Genomic DNA, 24048 nt, shown 5'->3' on the forward strand with positions numbered 1-24048 from the left:
AATCTGCTGTATGACCTGCATGAGACTCCTAGGAATCTACAAAGAAAATAATTAATTCAAAAAATGGGCATGTGTTTATTGCAGCAATTTACAACAGCTAAGATAAAAACAACCTAAATGCCCAAAAGAGATGACTGGGTCAAGAAGATGTGGTATATATACACAATGGAATACTATTTAGCAATTAAAAATGCTAACCTCATACCATTTGCAGCAACATGGATGGAGTTGGAAATATGCTCCAAAAAAATAGAAAAAAGAAAAATATTGGAGGTTTAGAGGAATAAGGAATTGAGACAGTTGGTTCAAAACTAGAAGACAAACTATAAATCTGAGGTAAAGCTGGGATGGAGGATCGGGAAGGACTAAGACGATGAGAGGTTCCAGGTGACTTGGTGGTGGATATTTTATGGGAATTACACCAAGAGGAGAAAGAAACATCGTACACAAAGAACACCTAGAATATATATATATATATATATATTTTTTTTTTTTTTTTAAAGTGTATTTCATCACTCCCCTTAGTGAGTTTCTAAGTTAACTTTAAATGACAAAAATACAAGTAAAAACAAAGCAACAATACAAATAAGCTGCTGTATTGTTGGTGATCCCTTGCTCTGGGGCCCTGTGATTTTTCCAAATCTAGCCCCCTTCAGGGAGTCCTCGACTGGTCAGATGCATTGCTTTACATCCTTTCTTTTCTTTCTTCCCCCTGCTGTTCTTTTTCATTTCTAATCTCTAATCTGTTTATCTTAGTCCTACTCATTCCTTAACCTCCTTTAGGTACGATTTTTCCGTACCTAAAGGAAGCATTTCCCTGCCCCTTCTGGTGAGCTCTGTAGTTGAGCTTATGGCAGTGCTTCCGGGACCATGAGCCTCTGGAGAGAGGAGGGAATATATCAACCTGGCTTACTGTCAGGTATTTCACAGCACACGGTGGAGTGCCTAGTACATAGCGAACAAATGAAATCTCCTTTGTGGTGCTGTGAATTCTCCTGGTTAAAAAATTGTGAAATGGCCTCTGTAGAAATAAGAGGCAGCTTAAACAAAAAGCAGCTTGCAAAATCTTGTACCTATGAATATGCTAAAAACATTTTATTTATTCAGAGTATCATATTGTCAGGTGGATTTTGTTCTTTGTTCTCTCTGGTCTGACTTGTTTTTCCTTTTTCTTTTTAAAATTGAGATCCATAGATAGTGTTTTATGGTAGTGAAATAAAGGATGGAGACGTGGTGTGGGCAAAAATATAGAACTGTCGTTTCTTATCCGAAGCAATTACCATGAGGATGAACAGCTTTCTTCTTAACCACAGCAATTCCATAAATAACAGTAGCGTTCTGGATGTCCCAGCAGTAAGGAGTCTGTGGGGCAGTTGCCAATGATATGTATTTCTGGCTGGAAGAAACTATTGTTTATAAGCTAATTATCATATAACAAGTCGGTTTTAGTTAGCTATCTGAGAGGTTAAAACAGCAGATTCAGAAAGAGAAAGTGTTTATCAGTATGTATATATTTTTTACATCTCTGATGACAAACAATAGTTTAAGAGAATTGAAAAAAAACAAGTTAGAAAAAAAACCAGTTTATTAAGTAATATCATATAAATAACTTGTTACAAAAATTGATTTGCAAAAGGCATATTTACTCTTTGTGAGAAATCACTTTTTTAAATTGCATTCTTTTTCAAATTTATATGTCTAAGAAAACAAAGGAAAATAAAAGAAGCCATTTCAAGGAGTGTGTATTTGCCATTTAACTACAACAAAAGGCCCGGCCACTCTGAGCTAAAAGGTAATCTTCTCAACATCATTCTTCTAGTACAGAAAACTTTTCGCATGTAAACTGTGAAGTTATGAAAAGCTCCCTAACTTGAAATGTTGAGGAGAGGTGAGCAGTGATTTTTTTCCATCAGGGGTTCTCGTTGCCAAAGATACAGGAAAAAGACACTGAGAAAAACTGGCACTGAGCACGCCAGCCAGTAAATCTTCAAGGGTTGCATCAATTTATACTGGGGCATATTTTTAATTAAAAACAATCAATACCAAAAAGCTTTTATTTTCTAGGCTTAAAATCACGCATCACAGTGGGAGAATGCCAAATTGCCTTAGCCTGATATTACTGGAGACACATGTAGCATTTATTAAAAGTCTATTCTTATGCAGTTTACTTTCAAAGCCATGAAAATGATCACAACCAAAACAGTGCAGTGGTTTTGAAGTGTTCCTATGTTTCTTTCAAGCACTTTTACTTTTGCTACGCAGCATCCCCTCGATTGCCTACTAATTCTGTATATTGGAGTCCTTAATGAACACTAAACTAATAGATCAGAGAAAACTAAAAGCTTACCAAAGGTGCCTCTAGATTTATTTACATAAATAGCGTAGTCTTATATGAAAGACCCAGATCTCATTCTAGTGGAATGCTTTCAGCACAATGCTGGGTCCATGCCTCATTTGTGAAAATAACCCATTTGAGAAGAAATTTGAGTTTGTGATCCATGGTTTTTTTTTTTTAAAAAGGAATTAAGCAACTTGTAAAAGCTCTTTAGAAATTAATCTAATAACCCACTGGCTCTCCAGCTAAGTGCCTTGGTCTTGTCTGAAATACAGCGGGTAATAGTCTTTGTTTCCATTTGACCTCCTTTCTGCACTTCCATCGGCTGGCTCTGTTGGGCTTACGTTCCCCCAAAATTAAAAAATGAAAATGCATCATAAATAAGTATTACAAAATGGGGAGTAGATTAAAGATTGTCTCAGCAATGCTTAAATTAAATTGACGATGCAGAGACCATAAACTTCTGGCTTTAAAAATGAACTATTTCTTCATTAACTTTTAACAAGTGTGAGCCAGTGTATTTCCTTTCTAAGAGGGTTTCACTCTGCACTATGGCTGGGGCCTGATATTTTTTTGTAGAGTTATCCCTTTAGAAAGTTATTCCATAAAGATGTCAAGTGGAGATTAAAAAGCTGTGACTGTAATAGTCACTGAACTTTTAAGGGGGCCATACCGTAGTGCTGTATTCTCTAGGAGAAAGCTGCTTGTGAGACCTTAGGAAACAGTTCATCTTCCAGAAGATCCATATGTTGATCTTAATCTTTCCACTCTTATAAGCTGATAAAGAAACCTGGGCTTTGGTGTTCATGTAAACACAGTGGTCTGGTTGGATTTTCAACCCCCTATCACAGTTTAAAAAAAAAAAAAGATTTCATCTAGATAAAAACAAAAAATGAAATGACTCTAAAATGCTCTTTTTCAGAGGACATCTTTCAAAATAATGTTTGAGAGTGTGCTTTCAATGTAATTACGCCACTTTAGAACTAGTGACTAGAATAAAGTAACTGATTTGGTGGTTTGGTTCTCAGGGAGAATTTATATAGCAGTACTTGATTTAATTATTGAGTTTTTGCCCCAGAATCAACTCTGTTTTTCTTTTATGGGTATATATTTTATGGTCCTCAAGTATATAGAATCAAGGAACTCACAATCATAGTTTCTATATCATCTTCAGTGAAATACCCATTTCAAGGGAAAGCATTAGATGCGAGGTATTGCTTAGCAAATAGGACATCTAAAATGTATGCTCCTAAGAATGAAAGGAATGGGAACATCCTGAAGTTAATTTGGATCCGTAAAATTGGGGTACTTCTAAGTAATTCAACTCAGGAAATTTTTGTACAACTTTTTGGGAGCTAAAGATGAACACCAAGCCACAAATTTTTGTACTGAATTAAAGTTGAATCAGCAGGTTTTGTTCCATCTGAAAATGGAGTCAGTTTATATCTAAACCTCCCTTCATGCACCTAAACCATAAAGTTAAGAAAGCTCTGTAAAAATATATATTTCCTGTGCCCAGCTCCCCTCTCTTCTAGTTCTATGAACCCATCTTAGCATCTTCCCCATTAGATTTAGTTTTTCTATTTGGCAACATGTTTTTCCAGGCCTTTCTGCAGAAAGTGGCCATGAAGGGAAGAAGGGGTTTTAAACTTAGGCATAATAGCTTAATGTTTTTAAATTTTCAGCTTATTCTAGGGAACAACTTAGTAGTTTAGAGAAATTCTCCCCTTTAAATAAAGGGTTAAAATGTCAGAAAGGCCTCAAAGTCCTTGAAGCAACCCACAAAGGCAATCTGCTTGTATTTAATGAATTTCTATTTCTTTGACTGATGCAAATACCAAAATTTACCTCTTCCCAACCTCCGTCCACCTTTCTCGTCACTAATACTAATATCAGGACAGAGACAATGTGAAAATTGAGATGAAAACTCTTTTTTTTTTGTCAGTAATAATTTATGTTCTTGACCTGAGAGCTTGTGGGGAAGATGTGAAATCTGGGCAGAATGGTGGAGCTGTAGTTTTTACTGTTTCCGCCATGTTAAGGAGTCTTAATTATAGAAAAATATTACTTCAACATGATATAGGACCTATTATGAATATTTAGCTCCAGTATCAAAGGATCCAATTTCTTAGAGATTCACTTCATTATCAGGTTTTGTGGCAAGAGATTAAACAGTTATTTCAATATTTAGTTACAATAACCTGTTATTAGTATGCTGTATCTATATCATCTTCAGGTGGGGAAAAAAACCCTGCCAATTACATCTCAAATATTCCACTACAGAATATTTCACTCAAATATTCACTTTTACAAGGAGGCAAGAGTAAACCTTCCTCTTAAACTTTGGAAGTTGTTAGTGTCAACCCTCAGACATGGCAATTAATACCCGAAGTTCAAAAGGAAGACTTCTGATGATACCTTTCTTTTTACAGAACTATCTTCCTTGATTTAATTTGTTATATTATATGAAACCTAAGGAGAGAGCTTTTAAATTTTACAGTAAATCATGGTTAAGGTGTTGTTCTATTGCTATAAAGAACTAGTTCTTATTCACTAAGCTATCTTTTCTCAATACTTACTCGTGACTATGATACCTATCTAGTTCATTACAGTGAAACCCTCTCCTGCTGTTGTGTTTGCATTCCTCTGTGTGTGCACATGTATGTGTGTCAAAAACTAGCAAAACAAAACCCTAAAAGCAGGAAATAGTCCAAGCATGAAATACTTGTTAGTATACAGGGAAGTTCATTACAAAATAGAAAACCATTCAGGAAACACATGGAATAATATGATTGCAAAAATTTTTCACTCTAATTGGGTAACCAAAAGATCATCCTCTTATTTTAAAGGTACTGTCTTTACTTCTTGGGTAATACACCTACCTAATACTTAAATAAACAACAATATGTTTCCAAATAGAAAAATATGTGCCGATAGGACAGTATCTCCAAATGGATATGATGCTAAGATTATCTGTAGAAAATGAACAGTAATTGAAAATAAATCCCTAAGACTAATCACTGAAGTCAGCATATTCTTAAGTACATATTATATATATATACACAGAGCCTGCTTTTTTTAAGTTTTCAAAACAAGGATCTTTTTTACAGTACTTTGGAAATTTCTGATGACTGCACAATATAAGAGTCTAATGATAAAAATCATTAGAATAGCCATAGGAAATAAATGATTTGAACCTGCCAAAAGGATTAGTTCAGTTCAGTTGGGTCCTCTGGATAATAACTATGATACTAATTATGTAATTAGAGAAATAATAAATTGGATGGATCGTACATTACTTTTCTGTCGTCTTTTGAGACCATTACTTTATCATTAGTTCAAAGATAAGGATGGCAGGGTTGCCATGGAAACAAACTTAAAAACAGTGAAAAATGTTAATGCCTTTGAAAGTCAACTATCATTTTAATTACAATCTTACACACTCTGATTGAAGAGAATCCAAGTTTTTCCATGTAAGCATCTTCCAAACATGTAATATATAGGTTTTCACCGTGATCTCAGTGGTCATCCATGTCGACCACATTATATAAATAGGTAGATGTTTTTGGATGTGAAGGACAGGGTATCAGATTCAAGTGGCTGACTCTCAACCTCCCTATTAAGTTTTGAGAACAGGATTTGAGTTTTATTTAATCTACTTTTACTAGCAACTTAATTGTGTAGGAAGTATCTGAAGAATATGAATTGTTGTACTTTATATTGCTACTTTCAAGTATATTAGAATAATACTGACAACAACCACAGACGAGGAGTTAAAATTTGTCTCAGAAAAGTTGCTTCAAGAACTTTTAAGCAGTTAGACTTATTTGTAATTAGTCTACAGATGGTTGAAATTTCAAGTGATCCACATTTACATTGGTGGCCCAACCTTTAACATATGCTAAATATATCCTTTGTCAATATTATTAACTATTTTCTCTTCCCCTTTATATGGTACAAGCCTTCACATGTCTATTATATAACAAACTATGAATTAGTGGCAAGGAATGAGGTCTTATTAATCTTTTTGTTTTGGTTGTTGTTTTTGAATCTTTCCATTTAATTTACTTCTGTTCCTAAAAAGGACCATTGGTTGATTTGATGTTCTGAGGAGTTGGTGCAAGAAAAAGTTCTTGAAGAACAAACAGGATGGGCAAATGTCATTTTAAATTCTTCCAGGCAGAAATACACACCCATATATAGTTCATTATCTCCTTGTGAGCGGATATGGCAGGAGCAGCTTCACAGTTGCTCCTCCCTCATCTCTTTTACTAAAATGCTATTTTTATCATTAGCCACAGCCCCTCCTGCCATTGGCATGTGAAATGGACAGACAGGGCAGTAGTTGACCTGCATCAATGGGGTGTAGTAAAAAGACAAGGCTGGGGCAACTGAGCTGTTTCCAAACTTGTCCTAAGACAACCAGAGGAAGTGTGACTCCCGGCCCTCCTCAGCACAGGTGGCTGTTAGACTGACATCATTACCTGGATGCACTAAAAAATAAACATTTGCCTCTTGGGAGCTCATAAAAGTGTACTAGAAAAAAGGTCTCTAACATTGGATCCACAAGGGCTGCAGCCATTGACTTTTGGAACGGGCAGAACAGAGAACCCTTCACGGAGGTGTGATAAATAGAAGGAAATAGCCACTTCACATATTTCAGTGCCATACTGGAAAATGAAAAAGGCAACCTATTAGGAGTCCTTGTCACTGTCCACCCCTCCGTACATATCTGCCAGCTTTTTGAAGCGAGGGCCCCAGTCACTAAGGTAATCATAGTCTTGGTCTCCATCCGTGGTCACCGACTCCAGCGAGCTCAGGGAATCGGCCACCGAGCCGGCGCCCTCATAGGCGTAGGTGGCCAAGGAGTCGTAGGGCGGAGCGGTGGGGTCCGTGTCATTTTCCTTCAACCTTTGGGTGATGAAATCTCGGACATCAGTGTTATCTCGAGCTGCAGGAGTCCGTCGGGGTAGAAAAAGGGCTTCGGGCACAATGTCCCTGCGTAATTTGTTGTCCTCTATGGCTTCGGGGTTCCGCAGGGTGCCGATGTCAAAGGCCTGCGTGTCTTCCTCTCCGCCCCCCTCGTCGTTGTAACTGACAATGTTGTCTCTAATATCCTCTTTGGAAATGATCAAAGGCTCTTTTTTTCGCTGCCTCCTCAGAGCTGCAAACAGCACCACTGTCACTGGAAGCAGAAACAAAACAGAAAAGGGAAGGGAAAGTTAATTTGCCGCCCGATTAACGTCAGGAAGAAACACTAACGCTCCAAGGTGAAGTTTTTAGAAGTTCTCCAGGAAGAAAAAGGAACTCTCCTGCACTGCTGGTGGGAGTGCAAACTGTCCAGCCACTATGGAGAGCTGTGTGGAGATTCCTTGACCTACTAAACATAGAGCTTCCATAGGATCCAGCAATTCCACTCCTAGGGATTTACCCAAAGGACACAGAAACATCAATTCCAAAGAGCACCTGCATCCCTATGTTTACAGCAGCACTGTTTACAATAGCTAAGCTTTGGAAACAACCCAAATGCCCAAAAATGGATGACTGGATCAAGAAGATGTGGTAGATATACACCATGGGATATTACTCAGCATTCAAAAAAGATAAACACATGCCATTTGCAGCAACATGGATGGCGCTGGAAGGGATCATGCGCAGCAAAATAAGCCAGAAAGAAAAAGAAAAATACCGGATGGTCTCACTCATAGCAGGAATCTAGAAAACTTAAATAAGGGACCAGGAAAAAGAATAACTATAAGAAAGAAAATATCAAAATCAACAAACAACTATGAACAAGAGACACTCTGTGGGGGGCGGGGGGCGGGGAAAGGAGGGCTTGGGGTAAAAATAAGAGGTTTGTAATTGTATGGGGAATATAAAAATAAAATTTAAATTAAAAAAAAAGTTCTCCAGGAACTGCAGACTCAACTTTTCTTTCCCTTGGAATCTGCTTGCCTATATGCAGGAGCAACTGAAGGACTCCCCCACCGCACCCCAATGAATGAACGTTTGAAAGAAGGTGACAATTTCAGTGGAGGATAAAACACTGTCTTATCTTGTCAGTAGTGACTTTTTGCTTTGAAATGGCAAACTAGTTTCAAGGTAAGGAAAAAAATAAAACGATAATAAAAAAAAAGTTGGACCATGGTGAGATACTGCCATAAGAGTGCAAATTATGCTGAACACCTAAAATGCTCGGAAACTACTTATAAGCACAAGGCTGGCACCTCTGGGGACGTGGTGAAGGGTTTGCATAACTCCACATTTAAAATAACTTTTGCACTATGCCTTCTTTTTTCCTCTGAGAAAAGTGTAAAATTAGTTTGAAACCCAAAGTAGAGATGTGAATGTTCCCCTATCTTGGCTACCTATAAGGGAATAGTATTGGAGGTAATATCTAGAGAGACCCAGATACCATTTAGAGAGCAGTTCTGAACTTCCAACATCAGCCAGTTTGAAAGGACATGTATTAATCCACATGCAAGATTATTTCTGTTTCGTTCAATAAAATAAGCACGTTTAAGAGGGAATGTTAAAAACAAAAGAAGGAACTCTTTGCAAAGGATCATGTTCTGTGAGTTTATGCCAGGAATGTTTGTTCTTCTGATTTTTCCCTCCTAACTTAAATTATAGACACATCAAGAATTGTAGTCAACTAGCTCCTGATGTCTCTTTGCAACTGACTGGGTGGAACACAGCAGGATACCTGTAGAGACACATCTACAAATGGACATGTGAGTGGAAAATAAAAACATAGGCACTGCTTAGAGAGAAAACAGTTATCCAAGCCAGAAAATGCATTTTTAAACTGGGTTTGTCTGGGGGAGGTTATTAAAGAAAGTACCAGTAATATCTCTTTATTCTTTTTTTTTTTTAATAGAGGCATGTTTTTTTTTATTTATTTGTTTTGTTTTTGTTTGTTTTGTTTATACAAGCACTGGGTACAGTCAGAAGCGCGGGAGGGTGAGAGAATTCACCAGAGCCAGAGCGGGGAGCAGAGCAGGCAGAAGGACCGAAGTACACTGCTGAGGGGAGCAGCGGGCGGCAGGAGGGGTCTACGCGCCACGTGGGACCCTCCTCCGGTGGCCGGGGAGCAGCAGGGGATCGAACCGGCGTCACAGAGGCTGCGGGCAGCTTCGCAACCCAGTGCTCAACCGCTGCGCCACCGGGGAGGCCCAATATCTCTTTATTCTGCCCTCCATAACATGGTCTTCTTTTTCTAAGCCATGAAAATTGAATTTTCACAATTAGAATTACACAATAGTGGGTTTTTGTTGGATAAGTATATTTATCTATATAATAATAGATATATGCATACCCATATAGCTATAAATTAAAATTTCAGATGTCAATAGCATAATAATAATTGGTTATCTATTGAGAGAGTATTATTACTGCAGTAAATGCTTTACATACTGCTGCTCATTTAATTATCATAATAGTCCTACAGCACAAGTATAATCATTATAACCCCATTTTACAGGACAGAAAATGAAGATTTAGAGATGTCACATAAACAAGGGACTGAAATCCAACTCAGTCAGACTAGAAAGCCCTCATTACCATGCTTTGAAGCATGTTTGGTTTATAGACTATTTTTAAAGGAGATGCAATTCTACCATTTTCAAGTCTGTGATTGTGAAATTATACATGTTCTCTTGCCTCGTAATAATAAATTGTTGCCTCTTTTCTTTATTCAGGGATTTATTTATTCATTCATTCATTCATTAATTATGTATGTGGTGTCTACTCTGTGGAAGTACGATCTAAGTGCTATTGATAAAAAACAATCTGGCCCAGAGCCTTGTTCTAATAAGGTGGACATAGTTGGTGGCTGAGGTGGTGGATGGTGGATGGAGACAGAGAAGAAACAATGTGTATAATAAATAAGGAAATTATTAGAAGGTGGCAGATGTGATGTGAACAGGAAAGAGTAGAGTAAGGAGGATGGAGAGAACTTCTGTGTATGTTCGAGGGTCAAGCCATTATGGTCACAGATGCCTTTGTACATCTTTACCTTACCCTGGGATGCGGGTGGGTGGAAAATTGCAGGACTCTGGGGAGAGACCAATCATAATCTACCTTTTGTGCTGGTTGCAGTGTGACTCATAACATGTATTTGCATAACAGAGGGTTGAAAGTAGGGACCACCTTTGGGAACTAGAAATAGATTTAAGCCACTGTCAGTAAAAGAATTGAAATCTGAAGTACAGGGGTTTATTCCATCATTTAAGGCAAGCCAGCAGGCATTTATCACTTGCTAATTCCTCCCCAGTTTAAGTTACCTATATCTTTTATTTCAGTCCTGTGTAGTCTTGAAAGTGCAATTGTGTAGAAGAGAGAGGGCACATTCAGTGATTAGAAGGCATTCATTCACTGTCTGATTCTCCTACAGCTGCAACTGCCTGTCTTTTTTTATTAGCCCATGCACATCTGAATAGAATTTCTTAAGCGTATAGAAGGGCAAGTGTATAGAGTTTTGCAAACTCTAGTGCACCATAGAGACATGAAATGATGTTCTTTTTGGGTTTTTTTTGTAAATAAAATTAACATGCTACAAAGCTCATTTTTTAAAGGTCACTAGTTCCTTTGTATTAATTGATTTTTTAAAATTTGAAGCAACAATGGTTTGTTTCCAGCACTGTGTAGGACCCAGGGGAATGAGCTCATCTCCTGAGGTGTGCATCACCCTGCCCACCCACCACCAGAGCCCCCATATCCCTGTATTTCTTCTGTGTGGTGTGACTTCCTTTCTCTTCCAAGCATTCAGATTTGCTTCCACTGTCTTCAGTTGTCTCATTTTCAGGACAGGCTCTTTCAGTCTGTTCACAGAAGAAGCAGAGTGCCGTGTAGAAGCACCAAGGCAGGGTGGGGTGGGGTGCATGAAAGGGGGGGGACAAGACCTGGGTTTGGAACTTAGTTCTGTCCCCTGTCAGCAATGTGACTCGGCTCCACGACTTCACATCTTGGAGTCTCAGTTTTCATATTTAAGATGCAATAAAGACATAGCAGGTGGTTCTAAGGATTATGTGAGCAAGACATTTGCAAAGCATCTTGCCCTGAGGGTAGCCCATGACATGAGCCAGGTAAAGATTAAGCTCCCCCCACTTTTTTTTTAATTAGGTATAGAATTCTGAAGAGACTAGACAAGATGTGGGAGGCACTGAGACAAACGAGGAGTGATGTCCAGACAGTGAACCCTGGGAGGGAGGACATGGCAAGGGAAAATAAAGGGAGCTGGTCAGAAGGAACAAAAGCAGGAGGAGAACACGGGCAGCTGCTGAGGGAAGGAAGAGTCACCTCTGCGGGATGAAGGGCGTCGGCCGTCCCTCCACGGACCACAGAGGGGTTCATGGAATCCTACCAGGCTGTGCCCTGCCGAGCTGGCCCTTCTAAAAATAATCTTTTTGATTAAAAAAAATATTCATATCCTTCTCTTCCAAAACAATTTTTACAGACTCACACTGTTAGAAACCCTGATTTGTCTTTGCACACTGTCAGTTTTTATTTATCCTCAAATCTTAAAATACTTTCTCCAAATCTTAGTTGACAAAGAGAATCACAGTTCTATAGTTGAGCTTCAAGGTTTCTGTTATAATTAGCAGAGTTGATCTGGAAGGTGCAGCCCTTGGGCAGGGATCCCTAGACATTCTCTTCTTGGAGAAATGTAGGTCTTTACTCTTCTCAAAGTCACTATATTGTTATTATTGTCAAATAACAACCCTCTGCCCCCAGAAATCCGGGTTAACTCTTTCTCTCCCCCATCCCCTCTATTTTATAGGAAATCTTTGTAACTTTCATTTTTGGAGGAGCTGCATTAGCTAACATTTGATGCCTTAGTTTGTCGTAGTCGAGGGCTTATTGAGCATCTGAGCTCAACTCATGCGCCTAATTGGTTGGAGATAAACATCTTCGTTTGAATTATTGTTACACCTCGATTTCTACTTTTACTGCATTCATTTCTTTTAGATCCCAGATTGATTTCCTAGTCACGGAAGTTATTTATTATTGAGAGTCTGAGAAATAATAGACCGTGTGTCCGTGGCAATCAGAGAGCAATGCTAAGCAGGTGGTAATTTAAATGGGTAGACCATAATAAGTGTTCTGTGTTAAAGAAAATTTCATAGCTTTTTAATTTTGCTGTGTGAGAGAAAAAAAATCATCAATTCCTCTTTCTACTTTCCCACGATCTTTAAGGCTTTGCCTTTGTAGAAAGGGCCTTCATCACGTGCTCATTGCTGGACAACTTCCACTCTTTAAAATGTAACAGAGTTTGCCAGGTTAACTATTAAACAACAAATGAAATGAAAAGGGCTTATTTATATTACTCTCACATGTCCCCGAGTTTCATTCCCAGTCTAACAGACAAGAGATTCTTCGGGTGGAATAAATCCCCAAGCAGGTAAAGACATGGGGCAAGTTTCACATCCATTCATTTTCCAAAGTCATTTTCAAGCAAAAACTAGTTCATGGCCAACAACAGAGTCTCGACATATAACTCTACTCACCTAGATCAGGCTGTCTGCCTTAATGGGGGAGGCGGATAAACCTAGGGTGTCACAGTGACAGTGTGTGCCCCTCGTCATGGGGAGATAGGATGCAGGGAGAAGCAGTTTACCTAGGAGGGTCACGATGCACAGGAGGATGGCGACCAGGGCCCCTGTGCTCAGTCCGGTGGGGTGGACCAGGGCCTCCGCGTGGCAGGACTGCATGTTCCCGTGGTGGTCACACGCACATACCCGGACGGTCACCGTCCCGGTGCTGCTTTGGACTGGGTAGTCGTTGTCCGAAATGACCACCGGCAGGAGGTAGGTGCTCATCTCGTGCCTGTTATAGCCATTTTTCCGAGTTAAGATTCCCGCTGTATTGTCTGGAACCGGAAAGCAGAGTGAGTGTGCATGAGTGCCGTATCACGCGTTGGATCCACTGTGAAGGGGATGATATAGACACAGATGTTAGGGTCGAGACAGAGAAGAGAACTTGGGCTCACTTACCTTTGTTGTCTTGAATGGTAAAGTTTGAACCACTAGCTGCTTCAGGGGCCAGAGAGAATGAGAATTGGTGGCCGCTATAGGGGTCGTCCTTGTCAACGGCTCGTAGGGTCTGAATCAGCTAAAATCAAAATCATGAAGTTCTGTTAAATTAAAATGTTTATGACAGTTTTGCAGTAAATTCTTTACTACATAATTTCTAATTTTTATTAAAAAAAAAGGTAGCCTATAGAAAATTGACAATGAATCTACTCTGCAAGGAACTGGTGGGTTAGAAAACCACAGAGGAAGGGCTAATCCTTTGTTGTGAGGTGGTTCTGTGCACTGTAAGATGTCTCTTCCCACTAGACATCAGCTGTCCCCTGCTTCCTGTGACAATCCAGAATGTTCCCCAACACTGCCAGATGTCCTCTGGGGTCAAAGTCACCTGGGTTGAGAATCACTGCCCTAGGGTTCCTCACACAAAACAGCACAATAGTTTATGACAACATTGCCACTTAAGAAAATGGAGTCACTCTAGAGTGTCAGCTTCTTTAGAAAAGCCATCTTGGCATCTACATATGCCATCAACTTGCAAAAAAGTTAAAAAGAAAATTTGTATATAAAACACATACTATCAGTTTCCCACTTAAACATTTTTTTTGACACACAGTAATATAATTTTTATATCACTGGTAGAAAAGACCTATTTCAGGTGGAGACAAATGTGTCAAACAGGAAAGCATTCATGAATTTGTATTATTTGTACAGATGGATAATTTAAATAGGTGAAACTATGAAGTATGGGCTATTGTAAATATGTTTCTAGTTATTACTTCCCCGTTTACATGGTAATCGGAATGATCTGTTCACCAATACAGATTTTTTCAATAAAGCTGTGACTAATCTATTTTAATGAAAACTTAAGACTGATTTGGAGCTAACATCTGTCTTTGAAACTGATGAACTTCCAGTTCTTAAAAAGTGTTTGTTCTTTTATCCAAGTTAAACATTCATCCTAGTTCTTGTTTATTGTATTAATTTTGTTAGCATTCACTTCATAGATAATTCAAAACTAGCCTTCAGCTCTGTGTCTCATGTGAATTACTAAAAGATCTAAATTAATCTGACTAAATTAATTTGCTTTCTTATGAAACTCACCTGATCTGCTTTGGCCTTTTCGCAGACAAACGTTTCATAGAATTCAGCAAATTCTGGGGCGTTGTCATTGACATCTAGAACTTTGATATATAGGGGTACCCGGCTGCTTTGCTTTGGATTGTCTGCAAAATGCCAAAAGGAAAGGAAGACTTTTATATGTTTTGATCACTGATCCCTTTAGTTGATAGTCACTCACTCCTTCCTTCTCATTCATAACAGAACCCCGAGGCTTCTGTGAGTACCACAGAGCATTATGTACCAATGTAGTCAGAAAAGGTAGAATTAGTTTCTTTGGTATTTCTGGACTCTGATAGACCTGATGGAAACAAAGCTATTGGTGTTGAAGTAATGCAATTGTATAATAAACCCCAAAGTAACACAAAATAAAGAAAATCTATCCTGAGAAGGCATTTTGGAAGCAGATTTTAATAGAAGACAAGGAAGCAGGCAGATGGAAAAATGTGGAAAAAGAAAAAGGGCAGGGAGTGATGGTTGATGGTTATTGGTCTTAGTTTTTTAGTCCGAGTACTAAATGAAAACTAGACATTGTGCTAAGCATTTTGCTATATATTGTCTTACTTCTTCCTTATAAACTTCTAAGATAGATAAAATTATTGTCCTCATTTTTAGATGAGGAAAAACTGAGAGGAGTTAGGTAATTTGACAGTGTTTGAAGAGATAGTGAAGAGTGGAAGCTAGATTCAAACTTGGGTCTGTGACTCCAAAGCCCAGCTGTTCATCTAGGACAATGATACAGCAAAACCGACTTTTGAAGACCGAAGATAAATAAGTTATTTTGGTTGTCTTCTATGAAGTTCTCCTAGGTAGCAAGGACGATAAATATCTGGTCTAAGAATCAGGGATAGGAATCTCTCCCCTTAGCCCTCTCCATTTACTTCACTCAAATGTTTGTTTTTCCATTCACTTCATAAATATTCAGTGAACATCTAATATCTAATAATTATCAGTCTCTATTTGGGGTGTAGGGATACATGGGAACATAGCAAAGATCTTGCTTCCTGGAGTAGTATTCTAATGAAGGCAGCAAACTGTCCATACACAATGATGTGTCAGATGCTAGGAGAAATTAACCAGGGTAATTTATGGAAAAGCGTGGAGGTGCTACTTTGAATGGGTGACCAGAGAAGGCTTCTCTGATGAAATGACATTTGCCCAGAGACATGAGCAGAGAGAAGGACTGAGTTGTACGGATATTTCTGGCTCTCCAGGCAAAGGCATCGGCGAGTGCAAAGGTCCTGGAGGGGAAGTTAGTTGCTGTTCTATAAATTCTTGGCTTCTGTTACAATAAAGTTCATTAAGAAGTTTGGACAATAAGGTTCTTAATATCCTTTGCATCTAAGACTTTGCTCACATTGTTTTTGGGAAGTTATCGCTGTTGGAGATCTTTTTTTTTAAAGGTCATTATGGCTAACACAAACACATCACGGAAACATTAAATCTTCAAAACAGAAAATTTTAGGCACAAAGCTTAACACATATGAAATGACTACTGTAGTAAAATGTAAAATTTCATGTTATAAAAGTGGCCTTTTTTAGTGGGAAATAATTTTGTGATTTGAAAAGCTTCAAATATGCTGTTATTGGTGTTCACACTAGTTATTCCACATAAACACAAAAAGTAAATTCCTTCCTTATAATTTGTAATGAGTTCCTATCAGAAAACAATGCTTCATTTTTGTCAATATTGATTATCGATTATTCTACTCAATATCTTTCAGCCACGTCACACCTTGTGAGTTATGATAACAAAGAATGCTACTGCAAAATATCATTTGATGTGCAATATTTCACATTAGATGCCCAGCTAAACATGTTGAAACTTCTAAAAACCAAACCAAAAAATTTAAAAATGAAGTATATTTAGAAGCCAATTTTAGAACATTTAAAAATTATTTTAAAATCCTTTTATTTTTATGAACTTAAGTTTATACGTTGTGCCTATATCACACAATTTCCACTGCATATAGTCATATTTCAAGTACTGTCATGGCACTGTTTTTTCTTTGCCTTTAATTTCATGGGGACTCGATAAAATTCATTTAAAATATTTTATTTGTTACTTGGTGGTATGTACTGTGGAAAAGTTAAAATTTCTAAAGTTTTTTTTTACGGTATTTTTTGTAAAAAGTTTTCTGTAAAGTTTCGTATTCTGTAAAAAATTAAAATTCTCTTCATTCTGTAATGCTTTTGAAATAGAAATTCTATAGAAAGCTAGAGGATGAATATATAAAAGATTTCTAAACAATGTTTTCTTCTCCAGCTGCTTTTGTAATGTTCTGATTTTTAAACATTTTGCAATCAAATCCAAGTGCCAGTCCAACCTCAGTTGAGAGATGGAGTCCCATTTTAGTGTTTCCCAGCAGTGGAACTTCCACATATATGAATATGCCTCTGCATTTGTAAATAACCAACATGTGTGGAAGACACATTATTGGAAATCATTACAGGGCTTCTGCCTTAATATGTGTCCAGTGCACCATCAGTACATGACGAGTTTCAGTTATGCTTCACCAGACCTTGCTGGGGTCCCTCTCCCAGTTGGGGACCTCAGTGACATGACTTGGACTTACTGATCTCTGTTGCTATCACTGTAATGTTGTGCCACAGCAAGGTTTCTCGGTCAAGAAGTTTTGATGTAAAAATGGAACCATTTCCAGAATCAATGTTGAATATTCTGTCCATATCTGTATGTCGATCGACAGAATACCTGAAAATGCAGAGTAGAATTTAGAAAGGTTTCCTTGTATCTGCTATTGTCCCATCCCGATACTATTCCTGAATATCTGTGACATGAATTTTTTTCTACCTGTAGCACATATTTGAATATCTCTAACTTAATATTAGATAAAATAAGTTTGAGAAGATAGCTCTATACAACCATGGTCTTAATGATAAACCCAGCAGACAAATTGTATGACTTTGAGTATCAACAACAGTTTCTTCTTTCAGTGTAATTTGTATCAAATTTATATAGTAATTGATACATTTTAACTCAACTTTTTAGAACCTTAGCACTTTGTATGTGTGTGTGCTTGTGCATGTAATTAGGGCTCACTATTTTTCTATTATCCATTTTATTTTTTAAATTGTTATGTTGCAAGATGAAAAAGATGGCTAGCTATATATATGAAGTTAGTGAGGCAGGAGAGGGAGAGAGATGAGTTGGGGGAGAAATCCAAGGGTGGGCTGGTCCTGGTAAGGAGCAAGGGTTTATTCTAAGCGTGGTGTGAATCTACTGCTGATTTTCAGTAGTGTCACAGTGTTGTTATGGTTTACAAAGATCCTTGTGAACACTCTTCGAAAAATAAACTTTCAGTATGCATGTCTGAGGAAGCTCGCTGGATGGTGAAGTCGCAAATGGATAGGGAAGGAGGAGAGAACAGGATTTGGGGAAGATCCTAAGTTCCAGGATTGATCTGTGAGACTTTATTAAGTTCCAGGATTGATCTGTGAGAAGTATAGGAAGTGGTATCTAGTGTGAAGATCAAGGTAAAGATCTGAACTGACAATCTAGATTTTCAATTCAAGGGTTGGAGAAGAGAATGTGCAGCTAAAGGGGAAAAACAGGAAGGACAGAATCACTTGAAGACTACAAGGGGAACGGTGATGCGCAGGGGCCTGAATAGTCAGAGTCTAGAGCAAAGGAGGATCTTGACAAATATTTGAAAAGGAGAATTTGGAGAATTCAAAGAAAGCCAAATGGCATCTTAGAAACTTAGAGTCTTCAAACTAAAGTTGAAAGACAAATATTTTGAGAAATGTTGTTTTCTTTATTACTAATTTGGAATAGCTATGTAAGGGGAAAATATGTGTACACTGTTTTATGGGGGAGCAATAAAGAGAGAACTCAGAAGAAACTTGATATGTTAAGGTCATTAGGAATAAAACATTTGCCCATTTCATCTACATCCTCAAAATTTATATATTTCTACTCAACTGACTAGAAATACAATTTAAGTAAACTACCTAACTAGTCATATATATGTGAAATTATTGTGAACACTCTTTGAAAAATAAACTTGCAATATGCATGTCTGAGATTCTATTTCAGTTAATTATTTTATTTAAAAATAAACTAGTGAATTACAAAAATAGTATATTTTATCTTAATAAAATCTTTTTATCCTTGCAGGGATCTAAATAAAATAGATACCCCATTGTTATGGGTTATTTAAATCTGATTTTAAAGAGAATTGATTAAGTTCATAAAGGAGGTATGTATATATATGTATATACACACACACACACATATATATCAAGTTGGCTTATAAGCTTAGTTTCAATTTATATAAACCTAATGTTTCATTATCAAAAAGGTTGAGACAGATGAAATAGCTACTTTTTTGCTACTTATGTATGAATCCACATTTATTAATAACTTAGGCAACAGCATTAAACTTGCTTAATCACCTTTCTTCATTATTAATTTGAGAATGATAAATATTTGTAGATGTGATTAATTATCAAAAACATCAACATTCACAGGCTTTGTGAGAAATTTAATAATTATGTACAAAAATATTTTTCCCTCATGAAAAAGTCAAGCTTAAGACATGTTACTGTTTTTAAAAGCTTGTACACAGCAGCAATCTTTCCTTGTTTTTGCCTCTTTCCTGCTGTAGTTTAAAGATTTATATGTAATCACATCTTCTCATTAAGACTTGAAATAAAGGCATGGGGTGAGGAAATTTTAGTTGAAGTTAGCTTTTGATTTTGAAGACAAAATAAATATTTAGAAAATACCAAAATTTTATATATATATTTTTCTTTGAAGTAGGAGATTACATTGTTTTGGAAAGTTGCCTGCACACAAAGTCTTATTTGTTGCTTTTATTTCCAATGTATTTTCAATTTATATCAAGGATATTTACCGTCTAGTCATATTAATTTTAATCATAACTGATAAGGAAAAGATAATCAATTCCTTTATGATTATAGCAGATCATTCTGCTAGGTAGCTCTTTTCCCCTAAAACTTTATTGTATCCTCTGCTTCAATCATTTGTCTTCTAGGGCCTCCCCAGTGGCGCAGCGGTTGAGCGCGTGGTTGTGAGGCTGCCCGCAGCCTCTGCAGCACCTGTTCAATCCCTGGCCTCCGGGTGAGGGTCCACATGGCGCGCAGACCTCTCCCGCCGCCTGCTGCTCCCCTCAGCAGTGTACTTCGGTCTTTCTGCCTGTTCTGCTCTGGCTCTGGTGAATTTGCTCACCCTCCTGTGCTTCTGACTGTACCCAGTGCTTGTAAAAATAAATAAATAAATCTTAAAAAAAAAATTTGTCTTCTAATGTAGCTTCAGATTTGTGGGTCAAGAAAGGAAGCATGTTTGCATGTACATTTTTCATAATAAGTATTTATAATGACATTTTGTAAGACTCTTATGGAAATTCAAAGGTCATTTATTTGCTATTGGAAGCAAATAATTTATGTGATTATAGAATTAAAGATTTGTGCCTGCATAATGATAAATCAATGTTTGAGGGGAGAATTCTTTAGTATTAATTATGTACTTAACATATTATCTCCTACCTAGTTCAACATCTGTGTCTTGAGTAACCAAAAACTATGTATGGAGGTACTTTCCTAATATAAGAGTCAATTTTACTGTATAAAAGGAATCCCTGGAATATGCATAGAATATAGCTATGCATATTGCTATCCTTAGGCCTATATCTAGATGTGAGATCTGGGTGTAGTGATGGAAGGCTGTCAGGAAAAAGCTTCAAAATTAGCTGATATCCAGTCTGACATGCCATTTCCTTTATTAAAACATAAAATAATGCAATGGGTTAAGGTGGCAGTTGGCATGTAAAGTAAAATAGATATAAAAATTCCTACTAAATTCCCAGAAGACAGTATCTGTTTCATTTAAAAAATTGAACATATTGATTCATTACAGAGGTAATTAAAGTTCACATTTGTGAACTTGCAGCCTTAACACTTTCAAATTGGTCTTTTTTAAAAAAATTAAAAATTTTATTATTATTTAAATTAGTCTTGTCATTGCCTTGCCAAGAGAATTTTCCTTATACATTCAGAACAAACTCCAAGTGAGATTGTGATGTAACTTAAAATTATTTGTGCTGGGCCTCCCCTGGTGGCGCAGGCGCTTTAGCACAGTGCTGTGAAGCTGTCAGCAGCCTCTGCAGCGTCCGGTTCCATCCCGGCCACCAGCGAGGGTCCCACATGGGGAGGCAGAGTTCTCCTGTGTCGCCCACTGCTCCCTTCAGCAGTTTATTTCATCCGTCTGCCTGTTCTGTTCCCTGCTCTGTCTCTGGTGAATCCTCTCACCCTCCCGCACATCTGGACTGTACCCTGGTTCTTGTATAAATAAATAAATAAATATTTAAAGAAAAAAAAAAATAAAATTATTTGTGCTATACTAGCCAAGACCATCATTCATTTTCCTACTTAATAATATTAAATGCACATGTGGGAACACTTGGTCCATGCAGCCCACGTGCGCCTACATTGGTTTGCCATAGTCCAACTCAAGGTGTTTACACATAGTCTAAGCAGATGAGAACACAACAGTCTATTTTCCTGATGATTTAAAATATTTCCTGAGCGAGCCAGTTTTTTTTGTGTTTTAGAAGTGGGACTTGCCACCGGGTTTCATTTGAACAAAGGGCTCAATAGATGTTAGTTAACAACTAACTGCCTTGGAAGCGCAAGTTCTTATATCTGCAATAATCTTCATGCACAACCTTTGTGATCCTTTTGAAAAGTGGTTTTGGATTAGGTAATGATTCTACTTCAGCTCTCCAGTGGTTTCTTACTTCAATCAGAATAATACCCAGTCTTTACCAGCACCTGAACCTGCCTCTCACCAAACTGCCCTGTTGCCTACTCCCTTGCTCTCCCTGCTACTTCTTCCACAACCCAAGCAAAACTCTGGCATCAGATCTTACCCTCACTGTGCCCACCTCTTAGAATGTTTTCCCAGGTATCAGCATCATTCATCCCTTTGTTTCATTTGAATCTTTACTAAAATGGTTTCCTAACAACTAAAGCCACTGACTACATTATCTAAAATTCAGATAAAGGGTACTTTCCATACTCTGCTTCCATACTCCCTTGTTTTACTGCTTACAGCTTATTTTCACCTGACATATTATATATTTATTTTCTGCTTGTCTCTCTCTTCCCCAATTAGAATGTAAACTCCTGAGATCAGGACTTGGTGTTGCAGCTCTAACACCTAAAACATTCTTGGCACATGGCAAGTGCCCTCATCACAATATATTACTGGATAATATATTTGTGGCAAGAGTTTCTCTGGCTTCTCAATCTGCTAACTTTCTTTCCATTGAATAAATTTACACAATGATATTCTCTGGCTTAGCACTTTTCTCCTCTAGTTGACTAAGCTATGGGTAAAACCTGGATATTGGTTAAATCTAGTGCTTTCTTGATAATTCTAAAATACTGAAGTATCCATGGTCCCAAAAAGCAATAAGGCTTTCTTGCAACCTAATTTATAACTAAGGTGTAAGGAAAGTACAGGGAAAATAGAGCTTGCTTACATAGTATAAATTGGATTCTAGTCCACAAATTTTTCCAGGATTACACAGATCTATCTATCTATCTATCTATCTATCTATCTATCTATCTATCTACCTACCTACCTACCTACCTACCTACCTACCTACCTACCTATCTATTGATCGATTGATCATAACTGTTTTTATCCAGATTTGCAAAAGAAAAAAATTATGTCTCCAGATGGAATACTTTTGTCTCTATGTGTTACATGATAGGTTCTTTAACCCTTGAAAAATAGGCTGTCAAAGCCCAGTGCCTTGTTAAAACTCACAATGCTTTCTCCATACCACTCTGACAAATCTACAACTGAAAAAAAAAAAAAAAATCCCAGGCCACTCAGTTGCATTACCTTATGCTATTTCTATGTAAGCAGTAAATTCCTTAGAGCTCATTTTATGTTTTTTCCCCAATTTTGTATTTTTTAGGTTTATGTTGTTGCCAAACTAATATTGATGTTGAGCAAGGGGAGTAAATGTGCTATTTAGAGTAATTTTTAAAGAAAACACAACTCTGTAATGGGGGGGTAAAGGATTCATCTTTTCTAACTGGCAGGCAGATATCTGAATATAAATTGACTGAAAGTTATGAAAGAAACATGTGGCAGAGTGTGCTTACTTGACAGGATTCCTGGCGGCGTCTGGATCTTGGGCTGTGACAGAGCCTATGGTTGTGTTTATTTGAGCGTCTTCTCTTATTTGTAGGACGTAGGCCAGTTTGCTGAAGATGGGGGGCTCATCTACATCTTCCACCATGATTCTCACTGTGGCAGAATCTTTGAATGGCCCCAGGTAGAGAAAGCGGGGTTCAATGTGAGGATTGGAGGCTTCTACTTTGAGGGTGTATACTTTCTTCTTTTCAAAATCTAAGAGCTTAAAGGAAGGGGAAAGAGCAATGAATTTAAAGCAGCTAAAGCATAGAGAGCCACGATATGAACCATTTTTTGTGTAAATCCCCGTGAGTGAATGTGATCGTATTGCTGATAGTGTGATGTCAGGCGCATGGAGTTCAGATGGTGCACGATCTTGAAAGTTTGGGCTGAAACCAAGCCTGCTGTTGCTTTGAAAGTGGGAGTGGATTCTAAGGTTGAATGGGTAGGAAGGGGAACCTGGAAGTTGGGATCTCTTATGGACCCCTTAACAATAAATCCTTTTATTTGACCAGAGGGGACTATGCCAGGGGCAAGTTGGCAAATATGGAGTCAATTATTCTCTACTAGTTTTTGTCACATCTGGTTTTAATTGAGCACTAACAAAATTTGCCTATATCCAGCCCCCACCCTTGGGCCATTAAGCCAAAATATCTGGGGTGGGGGTAGAAATCTGTGCTTTTAAAGATCTTCCCTTAACCCACTAGCGATTCCACTGTTCAGTGGGAATTGAGAACCACAACTTGCATCACAGTACCTTCTTCCTCATTCAGATAAAGCAGATTTAAAAATTATATTTCTTTTTTTGTAGGGAGATAAAATATTCCATATGATCCAATAAGGGCGCTGGGCTTGTGACTTACCAAAGAAAGTAATGATCATTTTTATTAGAGTTTTTTAGGAAAAGTATCTCTGCTTCTGGAGCTGAGTGAAACCAAAAGCTCAATGCTGACTTTTAGTTTTGGACAATAATATGACAAGACTCACTAGAAGCACAATTAATCAAGATGTTAGTGAATGTGATTTAGTCTTCTAGGCCAGATTTCAGTTTGAATCTGATAAGGCACCAAGAAAATTAAGAAGGTTAATGCACAGTAATGGGCTTCCTAATTGTGTTATCATATAAAACACTGGTCCGAGTGTCACTTAAACATGCTTTATTGTGCTTCCAGAGATTAAGACGTGCAATCCAAGACTCAAGAGAAAAAATATTTCTTGTTACTTACATCCCTTATGTTTATATTTATCAGCAATATAATAGCGTCTCAGAGACAAAGGAGATATTACAACACATATGGTAAAAGGGAGATCGTTTAAAAATGCCACCAAAGTTGATATTCTTTTTAGCTTTGAAGCACAGTGTTTGGTTTGTAATT

General features: G+C 37.6%; 1 protein-coding gene and 1 long non-coding RNA gene across 4 annotated transcripts in view; one reads left to right on the plus strand and one right to left on the minus strand.

Moving 5' to 3' along the window:
• Nucleotides 1-9099, plus strand: part of LOC119261375 (uncharacterized) — a 41731-nt gene extending 32632 nt beyond the window's left edge. For all 3 annotated transcript variants that reach the window (XR_008549383.1, XR_005128987.2, XR_008549384.1), the window contains 2 exons: nucleotides 8301-8437; nucleotides 8969-9099. This is a non-coding gene — a long non-coding RNA (uncharacterized LOC119261375). The remainder of the gene's footprint in view (nucleotides 1-8300; nucleotides 8438-8968) is intronic.
• CDH6 (cadherin 6) overlaps nucleotides 1565-24048 on the minus strand; it is a 124154-nt gene continuing 101670 nt past the window's right edge. The window contains exons 7-12 of the mRNA XM_037530653.2: nucleotides 22642-22895; nucleotides 17058-17194; nucleotides 14467-14588; nucleotides 13330-13447; nucleotides 12954-13205; nucleotides 1565-7520 (exon numbers count right to left, since the gene is read on the minus strand). Coding sequence (XP_037386550.1) covers nucleotides 7030-7520; nucleotides 12954-13205; nucleotides 13330-13447; nucleotides 14467-14588; nucleotides 17058-17194; nucleotides 22642-22895 — 1374 coding nt within the window. The 3' untranslated portion in view covers nucleotides 1565-7029. The remainder of the gene's footprint in view (nucleotides 7521-12953; nucleotides 13206-13329; nucleotides 13448-14466; nucleotides 14589-17057; nucleotides 17195-22641; nucleotides 22896-24048) is intronic.

The sequence above is a fragment of the Talpa occidentalis genome, unplaced genomic scaffold (assembly GCF_014898055.3).
Source record: "Talpa occidentalis isolate TD23 unplaced genomic scaffold, MPIMG_talOcc4v2.1 talOcc4.6, whole genome shotgun sequence".
Taxonomy (NCBI): Eukaryota; Metazoa; Chordata; class Mammalia; order Eulipotyphla; family Talpidae; genus Talpa; species Talpa occidentalis.